The sequence below is a fragment of the Euphorbia lathyris genome, chromosome 4 (assembly GCF_963576675.1).
Source record: "Euphorbia lathyris chromosome 4, ddEupLath1.1, whole genome shotgun sequence".
NCBI lineage: Eukaryota > Viridiplantae > Streptophyta > Magnoliopsida > Malpighiales > Euphorbiaceae > Euphorbia > Euphorbia lathyris.
In genome coordinates, this window is record NC_088913.1 from 46,498,331 (window position 1) to 46,517,255 (window position 18,925).

At 32.8% G+C, this 18,925-nt stretch overlaps 1 protein-coding gene across 2 annotated transcripts; it reads left to right on the top strand.

Annotated features, from left to right (window-relative positions):
- The first annotated feature begins 1,783 nt into the window (after nt 1–1,783).
- Nucleotides 1,784–9,524, top strand: LOC136225859 (uncharacterized). Of its 2 annotated transcripts, XR_010687340.1 has the most exons (4): nt 1,784–2,361; nt 2,466–2,651; nt 6,942–7,032; nt 8,989–9,115. XR_010687340.1 is itself a non-coding variant. In XM_066013997.1 (3 exons), the coding sequence occupies exons 1-3, from the start codon at nt 1,858–1,860 to the stop codon at nt 9,256–9,258; spliced, it is 960 nt and encodes a 319-aa protein (XP_065870069.1). In that variant the 5' UTR covers nt 1,784–1,857; the 3' UTR covers nt 9,259–9,524. The 2 variants fall into 2 exon arrangements, 1 of the variants encoding a protein (XP_065870069.1); XM_066013997.1 differs by lacking the exon at nt 6,942–7,032 and having other exon boundaries at nt 8,989–9,524.
- The last annotated feature ends 9,401 nt before the right edge of the window (nt 9,525–18,925 follow it).

Here is an 18,925-nt window from a genome sequence, read left to right on the forward strand (position 1 = left end):
TGCCAAGAAGGTTGACAAAAGGTTGCTAATTTTTGGCAACCTCTTGCTTCAAGGTTGCCAAAGTTTTTTTAATATAAAAAAATTGATTTACTTAAATAATATTGGTGCACTTTTTTATGAGTCTCTCTCATTTTACTATTGGTTGACAATATTTATAATTAAAATAAATTATATATTAAGTAATGATTTGTGGGGTTATTATGGCAACTTTTAAAGTTGTTTACTATTGGAGATGCTTTAAAAAAGTATATCTATCTAGCTATCCTTTCTCGCTCTAACACCATTATATTGCAACACAATTCCAAATCTCTAGTACAGAGAATACTACTGGAAATACGGTGTCAGTCCGTTCAGAGAAGATCATCAACATCTTCATCAGAAATCAGAACAATGAAAAAATGGGTTTAGTTCAGTGGCTATCGGTGTAATTTACCCAAAGAAGTTGGAATTCATAATGTTTTAACATGAGTAAATAAATATTTTAAAATAAAAAAGTTGCTTTCATTTACATTATTTATCAATATTGTCACAATATAATTACCTGCAAATCATCACTTCCATATTTATATATGGACACCCTTCTATTTCAATCCATCATCATTTCAATAGCAATCCATATCATATTATTTTCAATTGATTCTCTGTCTTGTAAGCCAATTTCCTTACTAAAGGGCCATTCGCTAAATCGCCTTTGCAATTTGCATTCTACTTATATTTGTTTTTTTTTTACATATTGCTTATAAATTACAATTAAATTACATAATTATTAATATGTCATTTTTTAATATATATATCATGACTAAAGTATATTTTTTAAACCTTAAAAAATATATCCTATATTCATAATATATAAATCTTAGATTTTTTAAATTATATTAACAACAATGGTTTACATAAGGTTTAAGGTATATTTACACCTTAAACTTGACACGTTTTGCCTATTGGCATCCTTAACTTTTAAAATAACATATCACATATCTATATAGTTGGTTTTAAAAAGGCTTAATACCCTCACAACTCTCTCAAGTTGGCTCAATACTGCAACTGACCCCGTACTTACACTTTTAACAAGTAACCTCCTTAACTTGCTTATTTGGAACAAATAAGCTCTCAAATTACTCAATTGGAACAAATAACTCCTTAAGTTTCTTATTTAGAACAAATAACCCATAAACCCAAAAACAACATTCAACATAATATTACATCAGAAATAAAAGATTTCAAATTATCAGTTGCTATATCTAACTAATCTAGTGATACATTAAGTAAATGACAAAAAACAACTCCCGAAATAACCTATTTGAGGGGTTATTTATTCGAAATAAGCAAGTTAGGGTGGTTACTTGTTAAAAGTGTAAATACGGGGCCATTTGCAGTATTGGGCCAACTTAAGGGGGCTGGGAGGGTATTAAGCCTTTTAAAAACCTATCACATACTTATAGTTGGTTCATTCGGACCTCAACACACAAAATATCGATGATTTGTCATCTTTAACAAATGAATCGGCATACAAAACGAACTCGCACGCTTTTTTTTCTATAGTACGCATGTCACCTCAACTATCAAAGATGACATATCAATGATTTTGTGTGCTTGAGATCCGAATGAAAAGTATAAATGTGTAATAGGTTATTTTAAAAATTAAGGGTGTAAATAGACAAAACATGCTAAATTTAAGGATGTAAATATAAATTAATCCAAAACAAAAAAAAATTAGGGTGTGTTGTTGGCCAAAGCAACCTATATGTTGTGGTCTTTATCAAGTTTAAAAACCGTGAAAAGCTTCCCCTTTCTCTCTTGTCAGAAACACTCTCTCCTTGTCTGTTTGTCTGATAAGATAAGTAGAGTAGTTGTATAATGGGCACACACATTGACATTGAGAATCACACCAAAATGGAGAGTGAAGATCAAGAAACATTGTTTCATTCGTATCCATGTTGTTACTACGTCCAAAGCCCATCCACTATTTCACATGCTAACAGTGCAGACCTAAACAAAACCCACATAAATACTGAGCCTGAGCCTGAGCCTGAGCCTGAGGTTTCCACTTTCACTCTCTCCCGCTACTCTTCTTCTCGTGGTTCCAACAACTCAAATTTCTTAAATAAGAAGGTCGTGGACGGGGATGAAAGTGGAATTAAGCGTTTGATCATTGTGGATGGGCTGGAAGAAGAAGATGAAGACGATTATTATTATGGGAGGAAAGGTGGGTTTTGGTGGATATACTGTTCTTTTAGGAGAAACTCTTCTTTGGCTTGGATCTCTTTGCAATTGTCTTGGAGATTGCTTTTTAGTTTGTGTGTTGCTGTGCTTGTTTTCTACATTGCTACTAAGCCACCACCACCCACCATTTCTATCAAGGTATGTATTGTATTGTACAACTAAGATCCTGTTAAGGGTATCATATACATGTCTATTAAATTTTATATATATATGTATGTGTCTATTAAATTTGGTGGATGCAGATGGGAGGAGTTAGGGAATTTGGACTAGGGGAAGGAGTAGATGGAAGTGGAGTTACAACTAAGATCCTCACTACCAATTGCTCACTCCATTTACTTGTAGATAACAACTCCAGACTCTTTGCTCTTCATATTCATCCTCCAATTTTGCAAATGTTCTTTGCTCATCTCCCTTTTGCAATCTCACGTGTAAGTATATATATATATGGATAATTATATCAATGACCATTCAACTTTACACTTTCTAATGTTATGGTTAATAAACTTCAATTGACATCTCAAAATGACTGTTAATAACTTCAAAATAGAAAATTTCTAAGAACTGATTATATTGTAAGCAACTTTCATTCAACTTTTTCGTTTTGAAGGAGTAAATGTTTAAAGAGACAAAACTCCAAAAATAGTAATTTTGGAAAATTAAACTGTGATTTCATAGTAAATGTGATTCTAAACAACTTTAATTTTTAGATGTATTCATTTTGAGTCATTAATTAAAATTGACTGGCTTTCATGTTAGAAAATCTAAAAATGAGTTACTTTATATTACGTTTTTGAAGTTTAATTACAATATCGTAAAAATAAATAAAGTTCTATAGTCATGAATGTAATTTACCCTATATTATTTCTCTTTTATATAAGTAAAATCTTACAATCAAATTCCTAAATTCCAAACTTATGTATTCTTCATGAGATGCAATATATGTATTGTAACCCCCATCTCGGGTCACATTGAAAAACATAGAAACCAAGCAATTAGCATAATTAAGCACAAACACCAACATAAGCATTTATTACCGTCTAGCAAAATCTCATAACCCAAGAATTAAATAACCAACCAAACAATTTAACCCGTCAATAATATTCACTTAAAATTAAGCAAATAATCAAATCCAATAATATAATAAATCCTAATGGGGATGAGACGGTTGTGTTGGTCACTCTGAATGCAGGGTAAACCTGAAAATCTAGTAAATAGGAGAACCTCTGAACCTAGTCTGAAAATTTCAAAATGGCAATGAGTGAGCTGCTTAATAACCATAATTAGGAATATTTATATATATACATATACACATATAGTTCATATATATTATATATCATGAAATCATTAAAATTAAATAGATGACATTCCAAACCGGACTCTTTATTACACATAATACCCTAAAGTTATTATATTTATTTTAGGGCCCTAGCTAAAGTGAAATATGTCTAATGGTCTTTAACATCAAAATAGGTATGCGTTATCGTCTACTCTTGCAAGACACGCAACCTTGAGACTTCATAATATAAGTACTTTTATAACGGTACTGCTATCGTCTAACTTGCAAGACACAGTACCAAACCCAATCCAAAATTTAATAACACTCTATCGTCTCCTCTTTTAAGACAGGTGTATGCGATCACAGTATCAACAAACCTCTAGACCATTGTACCTATCCACTTAAGCTAGCTATTTATGTTTTGTTCTAACTCAAACATAATCCAACACAATTTCATAATTCATAATTCATAATTCATAATCTTCTGAACTCATATACATTCCCCTTTCTACCATGGTATAATTTCATAACTAATTATCTTGATAGATAAATACATGAGCAACCCGATTACAAGAGAAACAAAACCTTATATTAATAAATTCAACTATACAGAGAACATTTAAAATTTCACTCCTCAAATCACTATATGTATAAATAACACAAATAAAATGATAACCAAATACTCAACATTTATTTTATTATTCTATGACAACAATAGACAATCACATAAATGGATAAATATATATAAACATAAGCAATTAAGTTTACCTCTCATCCCAAAATGCTAATTAATTTATTCGGGTTATAATTGACCCGTTACTGGCTCCCCGGAGTTTCACCGGAGAATGGTGGTCGGCCACCGGAAGTTCGCCGGAGATGCCGGAATCGCGAACCGAGACAACCACGAGATAGGCAACGTTTAAAGGAGTCTAAAAGTACACCTCTTTCGCTAATAAAACCGCCTAAAAGGTCGAGATCTAACACTTTTCCGGTAAAATTACATACTCCGGTCATCATATTTTTCGGTCAGAAAAATATCAATAGTGGTCTCAAAATATTGCTCACGAGACAAGGAATTTAATGATATAATTTTTATTCCCAGAGATGGCCGGAATAAGGAGTTATAAAGAAAAATATAATAGAAGGAAATAAGAAAAAGAAAAGATGAAAAAGAGGTATTTTTTTTTTTTTTGTAAAAAATCCTTTCCTGCCTCTGCTGCACTCCGCCTCTAATCTAACCTAAATCAAAACTAAACCGTAATAATAATAATAATAATAATAATAATAATAATAATAATAATAATAATAATAATAATAATAATTGATTCACATAATAAAGAATTTAATAATTTTTAATTATAATATATTCTATAAATTTTATTTTGCAAAACTTATTTTATAAAATTACGGATGTTATTCTATAAAATTACGGATGTTACATGTATGATGTATTAATCTATTTTTCAAAGTATTATTTGGTTCTTAGAATAGGTTTTAAGAAAGAAAATAGTCATAATTCTAAGTGAAACTGAAAATACAAGTAATTTAATGGGACAATGTCAATTTTGCCTTTAATGGCGAGGATTAATTTTACTTAAAAAGAATGGACCTAATTTTCGCTCACTAAAACTAATATAACCAATTCATTCTTAATAATTTAAGAAGTGACTAATTCATTTTATTATACTCACTTTTTATTCACTTTTTTTTTATCATTATTAGTAATATATTATTATATTTACTCATAATAAGGAAATAGATATAACAAAAAATAATTTGAGGAGTCACTAAAAATGGAGAGAGACTCTTTTATTAGAGAAAATTATTAGAAGCACATGGTTCTCTATGTTAAATGGAAGACCTTCCATACGTATTTTTCCATGTGTAATATGAACCCACACATATTATAATTTAATTATTAAGCGGGATCATAATACATATGTTCAATTGTGAATTCTGGATCTTCCAAGTGATATGGAAGGTCAGATGTTTAAGAACTCATTTATTAGTGGGGAAGGAAGATAAAATCTTAGGGGCATTTGTTTTGAGGTTTCATGAAAGGATAAGAAAAATGAGAGGTTTCATTCCCTTGTTGGTATTTTTTTTATTAATTTAATCATTCCCTTTACTCCTTTCTAGTTTTGGTTTACCTCTAACTCTTCTAATTTTATTCCTCAACTCTTTTAAGGTTTTCTATTCTCTTTTCCCTCTTTTACTAACTTGAATTCCATCCTCCTTATAAAATTCTACTTTACTGTCTACTTTACTTTATAGTTTTTATTTTGGTCCATATATTTTTTATTTTTACTTTTTTATTCTTTGATTAATTTCACTTTTAATCCTTATATATATATATATATATATATATATATATATATATATATATATATATATATTTATTTATTTTTTCCTCAAAAAATATTTTTGACTAAATTTTATTTTTTGATTTTTTTTATCATTGTATTTATTTATTTGTACTTTTTTTATCCCTAAATTAATTTCACTTTTGATCATTATACTTATTTATTTTTACCTTTTCACGCTGACAAATAATTTTGACCAATTTTTTTTTCTTTTATCATACTATTTAGTTTTAATATTTATTTTTAATTATTTTCTTTTTAAAATATAATGTTTATACATTTTTTTGATCATCTTTTGATTTCAATGGTAAATTAATTGATTGTAATTCTTATATTTTATTAATAGAGAAATATGTATTTATAGAAATTGTTGTTAAATATACAACTCTGATTTATTACCTCATTTGAACCAAACAGCCACAAAGGGACTTAGAGGCATATCATTCCCTTTATGGAACTAAAACAAACAGATAAGAGAATTCAGAGTCATTCTATTCCTTTCTCTGTGTTTTCCTTTTTTGATTTCATTATGTTACCATTGCATGAACCAAACGTCCCCTTAGTGTTTTGAGGAGCCACTAAAAGACTGTTGGAGTTAGTTTTTAACTCTAACTCCTCAAAGTTTAACAAAGAAGTCTCTAAAAAATGCACTAACGTCTAGTTCAATTTTACCATATACTAGGGTTCCTAGTTCATTTTTACTATTTTTTTTAATTAAATACCATAAGTTATCGATATATTTTCAGAAAACAAAAGATAACATTAATTAAAGTTAAAAATATATGGATAACATTTCATCATTTTCTATAATAATAGTAATCAAAATTACGACGGTAAATAAGCAGAGCCGTTCATAAGCACCTCGTTATTCAGCACGATAAAAGATTGACCGAATGTAACTCAATTTATAACAGAGTAGAGTTTGAGCACAACGAAAGTCGGTTTGAAAACTCGTGAGCTGACTCGGTTATAGGTTAATGAATAAGCTCGATTATACCATTCATGAACACGCTCGTAAGCAAGCTTGATTCGATTTTTTCAATAATAGTTGATGTTGTGCAATATCTGTTGCATTCTAGGACCTTCCCAAGGGATCTTAAACGAAAGTAACAGCTCATCAGAGAGAGGTTGAAATTCGATGAACCCGCTGCGATGCTCAAGTTAGCAAAGGTTGCGAATATTAGTGACTGTGATTTTTATATACCTTTTAATTAGTGCTCACTTTATCTATATAGTAGCTTCGAGAGGTGATTACTGTAATCTTAAGAGTGTGCCTTAATAACTCACTAGGCATGTGTCGATTTTCAATTGGTTTTGTAACCTTCAGACTACAATGATATTGGGTGGTGTACTTTGTCATATAGCAAGCGTCATCCCAGTTGTCATTGTTTAATTGGACCTGGGGACTATGAACTTAATTAGAAAATCGACTGGTCTTCTAAATTTTAAGGGTGTTTCGTTAGCCCCATGAACTTGCTTACAATTATTTATTGACTTTAAACTTGCTTAAATAACATATTGACTTTCTGAAATGTTCAGAGTGATCTAAGAGCATCTCTAACGACCTCTAAGTTGGCTCTTAAGTTAAAATTTGAGGAGGGAGAATGAAAAATGAGCTCCAACAGCCTCTTAGTGGCTCCTCAAATCACTAAGAGTCTCTCCATCCCCTCTATTAATAGAGAGCCTCTCTCCATCTCTTAGTGCCTCTTAATTAATTTATTATTGAGGAGTCTCTCTCCTCACACTATTGGTCAATATAACAACAATTAATAATTTTAATGATAAAATAATAAACAATGAGTGAATATAAGAAGTATTGCTGGAGATGAAATGTCTTAGTCACTCTTAAATCACTAAGAACCAATTATTTATATTATTTTTAGAGAGTGCACTAGGAGTCTCTTGGAGATGCTCTAATTGTCTTCTGAACTTAAATTAATTCACGTTTTAACTTATCCAAACTTCTTATTATTCTAGCTCATGAACTTAATTAGGGGATTGATGTTCAAATTAACAAGATACTCAGTTTTTTAAGAGATTGTTTGGATGATGGTATTTGAGAGTAGGTGAGGGTAAAGGTAATTAGATAACTTTGTTTGTCTTGAGGTGTAATTGAAGAGCATAGCAAGTGAGGATATGTGAGGATGAATTTTGAGTAATTTTCCTTCACCCCAAATTGGGGGGAGTCATGGTAGTGATCTTTTTCTTTCAAAATTACCCTTTATCTTTTTATTTTATTTATACAAACGAAAAGATATAAAGTAATTTTTATATATATAATTACGGGTTGTTTGTTAGAAGGGATATAGGAGGTGGGATAGGGATAAAAAATACGAGATAAGTTATCCCGTGTTTGTTTAAGAGATAGAAGCGTGAGACAGATAAGGGATAAGACTCTTATCACTCAAATCCTATACCCAGGAGGGGGGTGGTATAAGGAGGTGGGATAAGCTCCTGCGATTTTAATAGGATGGAAAAGTCCATCTTATCCCTCAAAGTAATGTTATGTAGTTTAAATAAGGTTAAAATAGTAAATGTATTATTTCATCCCTATCTCTATCCCACATACCAAACATTGAATAATAATTCTCGACTATCGTATTTTTATCCTTATTCCAACCATTTATCCTTATCCCTATTCCAACCTTTATCCTTATCTCTGTCCCAATAGAATACCAAACGTCCCGTTATATTATTAAACCATTACTTATAAGATCTTACATTACCTTACTTTAATTATACTTCATCCAAGCAAGGCTTAAGGGGCCATATTTTATTAAACTCATTTTATAAAATATAAATCGGATATAACATAAAATAAAATAAGGGTTAATTTTACCCTAAAGTTATTAGGGCAATTTCACCATTAATGTGAACTAGTCCAGTGTTATCCTATTGAGAAAAACTCTATCTTAATTTTATCATTTCAAGTATATATCTGCGATTCAAAAGCCGTCAGTAATTGTCAATAATCACATTAACATTAGACCATAAAGATAAAATGATATTTGTCAATAATAACAATCATACTTGCTATACTATTCTTATGATATATAGTTTTTCATTTTACAAGATTAATCATGAAATATGTTGAAGAAGTTAAGATGTAAATGAAATGGTGTGCAGGGTTCAAAACTATACGCAGAGAGCCATAGTTCAAGAGTATTCAAATTATACGTAGGAACGAAGAATAAAGCAATGTATGGAGCTGGAAGAATGATGGAGGACGTGTTGGAATCAGGAAATGGTTTGCCTATCTTGATTCGTCTAAGATTCACCTGTCATTTTCAAGTTCTTATCCACCCTAAACACCATTACCAAGCTCAATGTCTTCTCTTTCTCCACAAGAACAATCATTCAACCCAACCCTATAATACCACTTGCACTCTATCTTGATGTATATAATCTATAGACTGAATGACATATCCAAAATTCACTGAGAATGAGTGTTTATTCTGATCTATGGATGCTAAATTGATTTTTTTTTACGCTTTTACATTAAAAGAAATTAAAACCATGTCGACAGTTTCTATAGATTTTATTTTTCAATTTTTCGGCTCCTAATGGTGCTATTCAATGCTTTTATTTTTCACTTTTAAGTCATCACTTGATTTGTTGTTCGCTTATGAACTATTTCGTCAACTCAAGAGTTGAACTGAATAGGCTAAAAATACAATCAGTGAATTTGGTTTATTTTATGCTAAGTTGACACTGGATATATTAAAACTTCATGGAGTAAATTTCATCAATGGTGTACAACATTTACTCTAAATCATACTTTGGTGTACAACCTTCAATTTGTCTCACAAATATGTACGAACTTATCGGTGACCTCTCACTGTGGTACATGGCCGGTGAAAATGACCGGTCAACACGTCACCTCACCAGTTTTCATTCCATTCATTAATGAAGATGGACTCACCATATGTACAATTACTAAAATACCCCCTTATGTTTTCCTTCCTAAATAAAAAAATATAATCTCTCACTCATTTATTTTTTGTGAATACTTTCTCTCTCTAACTTTCACTCTCTCTTTCTAACTCCTCTATTCTCTCTAAATAGTCATGGTTGTGGTGGTGTGGCAAAAAGAGGTTGCTATTATAGATTAATTGCCAAATTGACTGAAGAAGAGAAGTAGAAACTGGAAGGTTGGTATTTTAATCGAATGGAAGAAAACCAATTTTTGATTCAATTACTCGAATCTGAAACAAAACCGAGGTGGAGGAAGACGAAATTCATTTCCTAATTAGGCTACTCAGTTTTTGAAACAATGAATCAGATCTAAAACGCTGATATCGTTTTGTATCAGAATCTCTCAAAACACATCCATCACTAGGGGTGGCAACGGTGCGGGGCGGGGACGGTTATGCATTTACCACTCCGTCCTTAAATGTTTATGGGACGGTTTCGGAGAATCCCCATTAAGTGATTCGGGGATTTTTTTCATCCCCATACGGTTTTGGTACGATTTCGGAGAATCCTCATGCCCAATAAATTAATAGTACTATTTGTAATCGACAATTAAAATAAACCCAATTTAAATAAACTAATTATATTCCGTTGAAATTAGCTAGTTCTCAAAACAAAATAAACCTACTTAAAATTAATAATACCTCTAGCAGAATTTAAATCACAAATCTGAGTTAGAAGAATTTAAAATATAAAATGGTAAACCTAATAATACTCTGTGTAAAGTCTAATATGAGTTAGAAGAATTTAAATCACAAATCCGAGTTAGAAGAATCTAAATAATCACAAATCATAAACATAAAATCTGATATTAGTTAGAAGAATCCAATGCATGATCAAGTAAAGTTCAATATTTTCCATATATATATATATTATAAAAGTCCTTATACATATTCGGTCATCGTGTTATTAATTTATATGATACATTGATATAAAAATATTAGTTAGAAATTAAAATTAATAATTTTATTCAGGGATCCTCACGAGAATCCACACGGTAACGGGGCGGTGATGCCCACGAGGCGGATATAGCAATCCCCATCCCCATTTAGGTTTCGGGGAAAAAATTTCCTGTTCCCATTCCCATCCCTAATTCTTACAAATTTTCCCCATCCCCGTCGATTCGGATATCCGCGGTTTTCGGATAATCCCCTCCCCATTGCCACACCTCTATCCATCACCCTCCCCATCTGTTCTTGCTTAGGAGACATGCGTGATTGTCTGTTCTTTTGTTTAATTGAAGATTAATAGGTGATTGATTTTGTTTTGGTGAAATAGATCGACAGTCCATTTGAAGAGAGTTCTCAGCTTTATCTCAAGTTCCCACATGAATCGTTGCAGATATTTTGAATTCATCTGTCTTATGAATTGATGCAGACATTTTGAATTTCATATCTGGAAAACAAAACCCAGATCTTTCTCTCTCCTCAAAACAAAATAAAACCTAGATTTTTCTCTCTCCTTAAAGCACAAAATCAAAATCAAAGCAAACCTAATCTAAAAATTCTCAAACTGTATCTGTATAACTCCTCGTTAGATTCAGTGCCGAAATCGAAATTACAGTTAAGAGAGAACGACGGAGATGGCGACGGTGATGATAATGGTTTTTGAACTCCATTATCTTAGTCGTGTTTGAACTCCATTATCTGTGTGACTCCATTATCTTTAACATGGAATGTTTTCGAACTAATGATGAGATTAATGGTGGGTTTTAATTTGAAACATATTTGATTGATTGGATTATGATTTATTAGGTTTTAATTTGAAACATATTTGATAGATTAGATTATATGATTTATTGGGTTTTAATTTGAAACATGTTAATGTTAATGGTGGGTTTTAATTTGAAAAAGATATTTTGATCAAGGGTAATTTAATATTTATAATATTAGTGGGTCCCATATTTTTTAATGAGTCAGATGAAATAAGAATGACTGGCGTTAACTGGTCATTTTCACCGACTATACACCACAGTGGGAGATCACCCTCTAAGTTCGTACATATTAGTGAGACAAATCGAAGATTATAGAACAAAGTGTGTTTTAGGGTAAAGGTTGTACACCATTAATGAAATTTACACCAACTTCATAAGCTCCATTACGCTTCTATATATATAATTGTTTTGGAAAATGTAAATGAATTGTATTGAAGTTTGAGGAATTTTTTAAGTTAAATCAAATACACCTATTGTTTTTTATTAGGGTAAATTAAAAATAAAACTATTTAGTTACACGAATTATCAAACGTATGTTTATGGTTTTTTTTTTGCAAGCAAGAGAGGATTGAGGTTCCTCGTTTTTTTAGAATGATAATATTTTAATTTGACACTTCAAAAATGACCACTAACAGTCTCAAAATGAAAATTTCTAAGAATAAAAGTTGATTTAATCAATTTTAATGCTTGAAAATTTTCATTTGAGGTCATTTAGGTGTTGTTTTATAATGAGGGGTAAAGTGAATGTTTAGGGAGAGAAATCTAAAAAAAAAGGATGATTTTGTAAACTAAAAAATGTGCTTACATAGTAAATGTAATACTAAACAACTTTAATTTTTGGAATTTCTTTTTATGTTAGGGTGGTTAAAGGTCATTTTTAACGTGTTAAACTAAAAGATCCTCATTTTTAGCAAAGAGACAAACATTAGTCCTCTCTTAATCCTAAAAAAACCACAACTATACATTTGACAATTCGTGTAACCACTTGAATTTTTTTAATGAAATTTACTCTTATTTTTATTATTACAGTTAGGATTCCAAGAAAAACAAGAATTATTGAATTATGTATTTATTAACAGAAATGGGGTTTAGCAACAATAGTTTAAAGGGTTGGTTCTATAAATATTAGGAAATTTTACGTGGAAGTACTTTACAACTATGTCAAACAATAATTTTAATGATATAAAATAAAGAAAATTATTCTTTTAAATATATTTTAAGGACTAAAGTTTATAAATTAGGGATTTATGATTTTTTTAAGATTTAAAATTTATGAATTGGGATCTAGAATCTATAAATTAAGTTATAAAAGAATACTCATTCTGTTTTTTTATTATATGACGTTTTGGCTTTTTTTAATTTGTTCTTTTTTATATGTCGTTTTGTATTACGAATGCATGTTTAGAAATATTTTTTCAATTTTGACCTTATTTATGATAAGAGAGAGAAGTTTAGTATTAATGCAAATAGTCCTAATTAAGCTATAAAATTTAAGAACAGAGAGAATTTTTTCACAGAAAGTATAAATTTAGAAGAAAGATATTAAGAGTAAATTAGTCATTTTAATAGTGTAATTAATGTTGTATTGGTTTTGATGAAAAACCTTAAACGAGTTATAAAAAAAAACATATGAAGTATTTTATTTATAATATATAGAAAATAATGATATATTTAGAATTAACTTTTATAGCATGATGTAATTATAACTTTTATGACAATATGATTTTCATCTAAAAAGTCCTAGATTTTACCTTTGCTATAAATGAATACATGCATCTCAACTTAGTGAGATTAATTGTTTTTTTTTTTTTTTGAACTGAAGTGAGATTAATTCTTATTACGTCAACTATTTTTTTACTTATTATGAAAATATTAAGAAAACAAAACAGACTATATGAAAACAATAACATCTACGCTGAGTTTCAAAAAGAAATGAAAACATTCTTATTTTTTTTATTATTTTAACTGACACTTCTTATTTGATTTCACCCACTAACAGATTCATGATTCATTTATAAGTGGTGTTTCATAAATCATTAGATGATTTTAGAATTAATAACTTTATTAATGACTTCTTTGTCTTCATCACAAATTTATCCGTATTCAGTATTCCTATCAATACAAGACTACAAATTTTTAATCTAAGTTTTTATGATACAACAAAGGGCTAAAACAACCACAAAACGTTTTTAATCAAAATGAAATCAATTACTTAATCAATGTATAGGCCGCTATCAAGTATTTAAAATAAATAAAATTAAAATTATAAATTAGTGAACCGTCGCAAAGGCGGACTGTTCACTATACCGCTACAGTCGAACTTACCAAGGGCGATTAAAATCCATTAAAACAGGATTTTAGAAAATAATAATGATTTTATATTTTGAAAATATAAATCATAACTATTATATTTTAATTTAAATTAATATATGGTATATTAGATATATAAAGTTATAATTAAATGCTTTTGTTATATTATTGAATAATATAAATGCATAAATCGTGGAAATATATTATGGATAATATTTTATGCATAGATATAAAATTTTATATATGTATGGATGATAGCTCCCATTTGTATAGGGTTTTTAGATCCCTTTTAGTGCATTTTTGCTTTATTTCCCTTCAGTTTTCTTATTGTTTTGGTAGTTTTTAGTTAAAATAAGTAATCTCTAGTATTTATAGCGTTTTCTGTATTTTCAGATGTTTTTAGACTTATTCGAGCATTCCCGAACCAGGTCCGGACAATTCAGGGACCGTCGGAGCACCTTTGGGATTCATCACAGACCATTAGAGCGGATTTCGGAAGCCCAGAGACCAAAATGGAGAAAAACCGGACCTTTTGCCCCATCTAGGTACTTGTCTCGTCGAGACACAAGCCTGTCTCGCCGAGACAGGCACTGTCTTGCCGAGACAAGGGAAGGATGTGCCTTCAATCGTCAATCGATAGTAGTCTCCTTCATCAACGTCAATGGCATTTTAGGTAAACATAAGCATCATCTTTGAGGCTTCATAGACGACATTCCAAAAACAGACAGACCTGAGCTATTGCCCGTCAGCGTGCGATTTGACGTTCGGTAAGCCTGGAGTGCTTCAACGAGACGATCTAGCCAATCTGATCCCCCACTTTAGAGGTGTCTAAACTGTTAACCTGTCTCGGCGAGACGAGGTGGGAGAGGCACAAAAACGCCTCTCCCCAGCTGGAATCTCGAATTTTAGGTTTTAAAATACCTATTTTAGCACGGGAAAGGACCTTATTACCCCCAGAGACCTAGGTTATCTGCCTACGACTATAAATAGGCGGCTTAACTTAGTTCTTCGGGGAGATTACACACATTATTATTTTTCCGTTCAAGTTTTATATTCTTAGCTTTAGATTCCAAACAGTTTGTAGTTTTAGATTAATTTCTTTGAAGAACAGCTCAAAGGGTGGAGGATCTCTCTTGTTTTACATGTAATCAGACGAACGGGTTTTAGAATCTTCTTCTCCTTCCCTTAATCTTTATTACATTTATTCAAGAATGCTTTCGTTTATCCTCAATTGCATGTTTATAATGATTGGTTTGTCTATAAACTAATCCCCATCAAATATAGGATGGGGATGAAATTGGTGTGATTGCTATGAATGTTTAGGGGTTTAGGGTTTGAGAATTGGCTTTTGATTCGATCAGTTTATGCATGCTTTATGCCTAGGTAATGTTAGGAACATGATTAATTGCTAGAATGAGCATTGATAATGACCAACTAGCGCGTTTATGTATATAATATGCCTAATGCCTGTAACCTTGACATTAGCTAGATAATAGTTAGATGGATCCTTGACCATGGGATAATCTATACTGAATTTGCATTAACCTGACTTTACTAGAGACCACTATGAACGAGGCTTCGTGGCTGGGCTACGACTTTAGCCTTAGTTGCCAAGAAACCTAATGCTTTGCATGACCTAGGGTATATGCCTAATCAAGCCGTCACCCGAATGCATGTGAATAGGAAGGGCAATACTGATCACATTAGTTCTTCACTTAGGGCAATTACCTTCGATCACTAGTTGAACTTGAACCTGAACCCCTATAAACCCATTCATAGGAATTAACCAATGGATTCTCCTTCCCAGGTTGTAACTATCATTAATCACAATCCACCCTGCGGCTAGTTCTGTTTACTGCTTTCTTAGTTTAGTTGTTTATTTTATTAGTTTAAACACCAAATTGCTTTTTAACCTAGCTAAACAGATAGACTACCAATTGAATACACTAATGAGGATAGTAGTCCTTGTGGTTCGATCTCGTGCTTAAGCACTGTATTACTTGTTGCGATAGGATACACTTGTCCTATTTATTGCTATATACTTTACGAGCATCAAGTTTTTGGCACCGTTGCCGGGGACTATTGTAATTTTGATTAGTTTAATTTTTATTGGTATATTTGTTTGTTCAGCTTACCATGAACCGACGTTCTCGGAGTCATTCTCCATTACGGTTTGATCCTGATATAGACTGTCTTTCTCGCAGGTTAAGGAAAGAACGCCAGGCAGCCTTGCTCAGACAAAGAGCCGATGAGAACTTCAACACAACAATCCCCAAGGAAGTTTGTGAAGAGAAACCAATGGCAGATAGGTCTATTATGGAGCTGCTCAAGGCACAGAGGCCGACTGCGATCTCAAGCATCCTTGATCCCGAGATTACGGCAGCTTCCTTTGAGATCAAACCGGCGATGATACAGATGATCCAAAACTCAGGTCAGTTTGGTGGGGATTACCATGAAGAACCCAACGCACACCTCAACAAATTTATGGAGTACTGTGGCACCTTCAAGTACAAAGATGTTACACCTGAACAAGTCTTCATGAAGCTGTTCAGATTTTCTCTGAAGGATGATGCTGCAGATTGGCTGAGCTCACTCGCATCGGGTTCTCTGACGGATTGGAACGTCAAAATGGCCGCATTCTTGGCCAAGTTCTTCCCGCCATCAAAGACTGCACAGAGTGACATCACTTCGTTCCGGCAGTTTGAGAGTGAGAACCTGCATCTGGCATGGGAGAGATTTCAGAAGTTGTTGAGAAAGTGCCCCCACCACAGTTTTGATGTGCACCATCTTGTTGACCTGTTCTATTCAGTTATCACGTCTGCTAGCAGAGCTTCACTGGATGCCGCAGCAGGAGGTAATCTGTTCAACAAGACGACAGCTCAAGCTTACAGTCTGGTAAAGGAGCTGGCCGAGAGGAGTGCACATTGGCAGATCGAGAAGCCAAGTCAGAGGAGGGGAGTGTTTGCAGTCGCTTCCCCAAGTACATCTGCAGAACCTGATCCACAAATCACAGCACTAACTGAGAAGATGGACATTTTGGTAGCTCAGTTTCAGAAACCTGAAGTAGTGGCGAAGTGTGAGCTTTGTAGTGGCGGGCACAAGAACGCAGAGTGCCCAATGGTCATTGAGTCTGTGAACTACATCAAACAGTACGGGCAATACAGCACGCCTTGGAGGCAAAACCATCCAGGGTTCAGTTGGTCCAACAGCCAAGCAGCTCTAGGACCACCAGGATTTGCAGCCCCTCCACCTCAGCAGAACCAAAACCAGAACCAGAACCAGGGGCAAGAGAAATCTATTACTGCTTTCTTAGTTTAGTTGTTTATTTTATTATTTTAAACACCAAATTGCTTTTTAACCTAGCTAAACAGACAGACTACCAATTGAATACACTAATGAGGATAGTAGTCCTTGTGGTACGATCTCGTGCTTAAGCACTGTATTACTTGTTGCGATAGGATACACTTGTCCTATTTATTACTATATACTTTATGAGCATCAATGGATAAGTGAAGTAAACGGGGTCTTGGCTCATTTAGTATTATGGTCCGTCCGTAACCTAGTTAGGTTAGGATTAGGGTTAGGGTTCTATCCTAACTATAAATAAATAGCTAAGGAGGCTACAACCTTAAGGCTAAGATATAAGAAAAAAAGACTATCTCTCTCTCCTATACGCGCCCCTCTCTCTATTTCTCTCTTTGTCTTCTAGTTACGTTCTTAGTTTGTGAAATAACGGAGATTACTCCTTTGGTGTGATAACCGCCTAGATCGGTGATACGAAGCCAATGTCAATTACTTCCGCTGCTATTCAATGAATTTGCGATACAAGAGGTAAGCCTAAATTTATTGATTTACTTATTGATAGATCCAAGTTCATTACCCGTCCCTTAGAGGCAAGAGAAATCTATTAGGCTTCTCCATTGAAGTCTTCATTGGTATCATAGACTTTTAGCTCCGTGTTCCATCTGTTAGGAACCCTTTATGCATGATTTATGATTCTATTAATTTTTTAATTGAATAATTGCATGCTTGGTTGAGCCAATTCTCAAATCTGTATTTTTAATATGTCTCGGGATGTTTTTGGTCTGCTAAAATCGCCCCGGAGGCTGCTGGAATTTTTTTGTCACGATTAAGCTAATACACGCCAATTAGGGTCTGTTTGCTCTATAACACATATTTCTAGTCGCCAAAACCCAAAATCGACCACACCCTCGAACTTAGAGATAGGGTTGTAAATGAACAGAGCCGCTCATGAGCGGCTCGATAAAAGCTCGGCTCGACTCGGCTCGATTTGTAAACGAGCCGCTCGTGAACACGATTTACTGGCTCGGTTCGTAAATGAGCCAAGCTTGAGCAGGACAAAGCTCGGCTCGAAAGCTCGCGAGCAGGCTTGATTAGAACATTTATGAACAAATTTTAGTTTTGTAGAAAATTATATAGTTTTGTGTTAGTTCACAATTATCTAAACTTAATATTATTTCATTTGTTATTAGATGAGTTTGTTCACAAACATAATAAATGAGTAATATACGAACTATTTGTAAGCATCTTGTTTATTTATTCACGAACTTTGCTTGTGAGCTTGTTTATGTACACAATTAAAAAGTTATTTGCGAGTAAACTTCACAAATGTAATTAACAATTTACTCACAAACAATTCATGGTTAGATAATTTTCTTAATGAACCAAGTCCAAAAGAGGATTTTGGGCTCGAAACAAGCTCGAAGCTCGGCTCAAGCTCGTTGAGCAAGCCAAAGCTCGGCTCGGGCTCAGCTCGTTAATTTTATAGCAAGCTCGGCTCGGGCTCGAGCTCGTTAATTTTATAGCGAGCAGAGCTTAAACAGGCCAAAGCTCGACTCGGCTCGGCTCGATTACAGCCCTACTTAGAGACCCCAACCCACTAAAGTCTCGTGACCATCGGACGTCGGGAAGGCGGCACGTGGCCTGCACGCACCGTTGGCTGCCGCCCACACACACCGCATGTGTGGCATCTCCCGATGTCTGCTCGAAGTTGATTTTGGGGATTTTTTTTGTAATTTTTAATTTATTTTTGGATGTACAGAATAA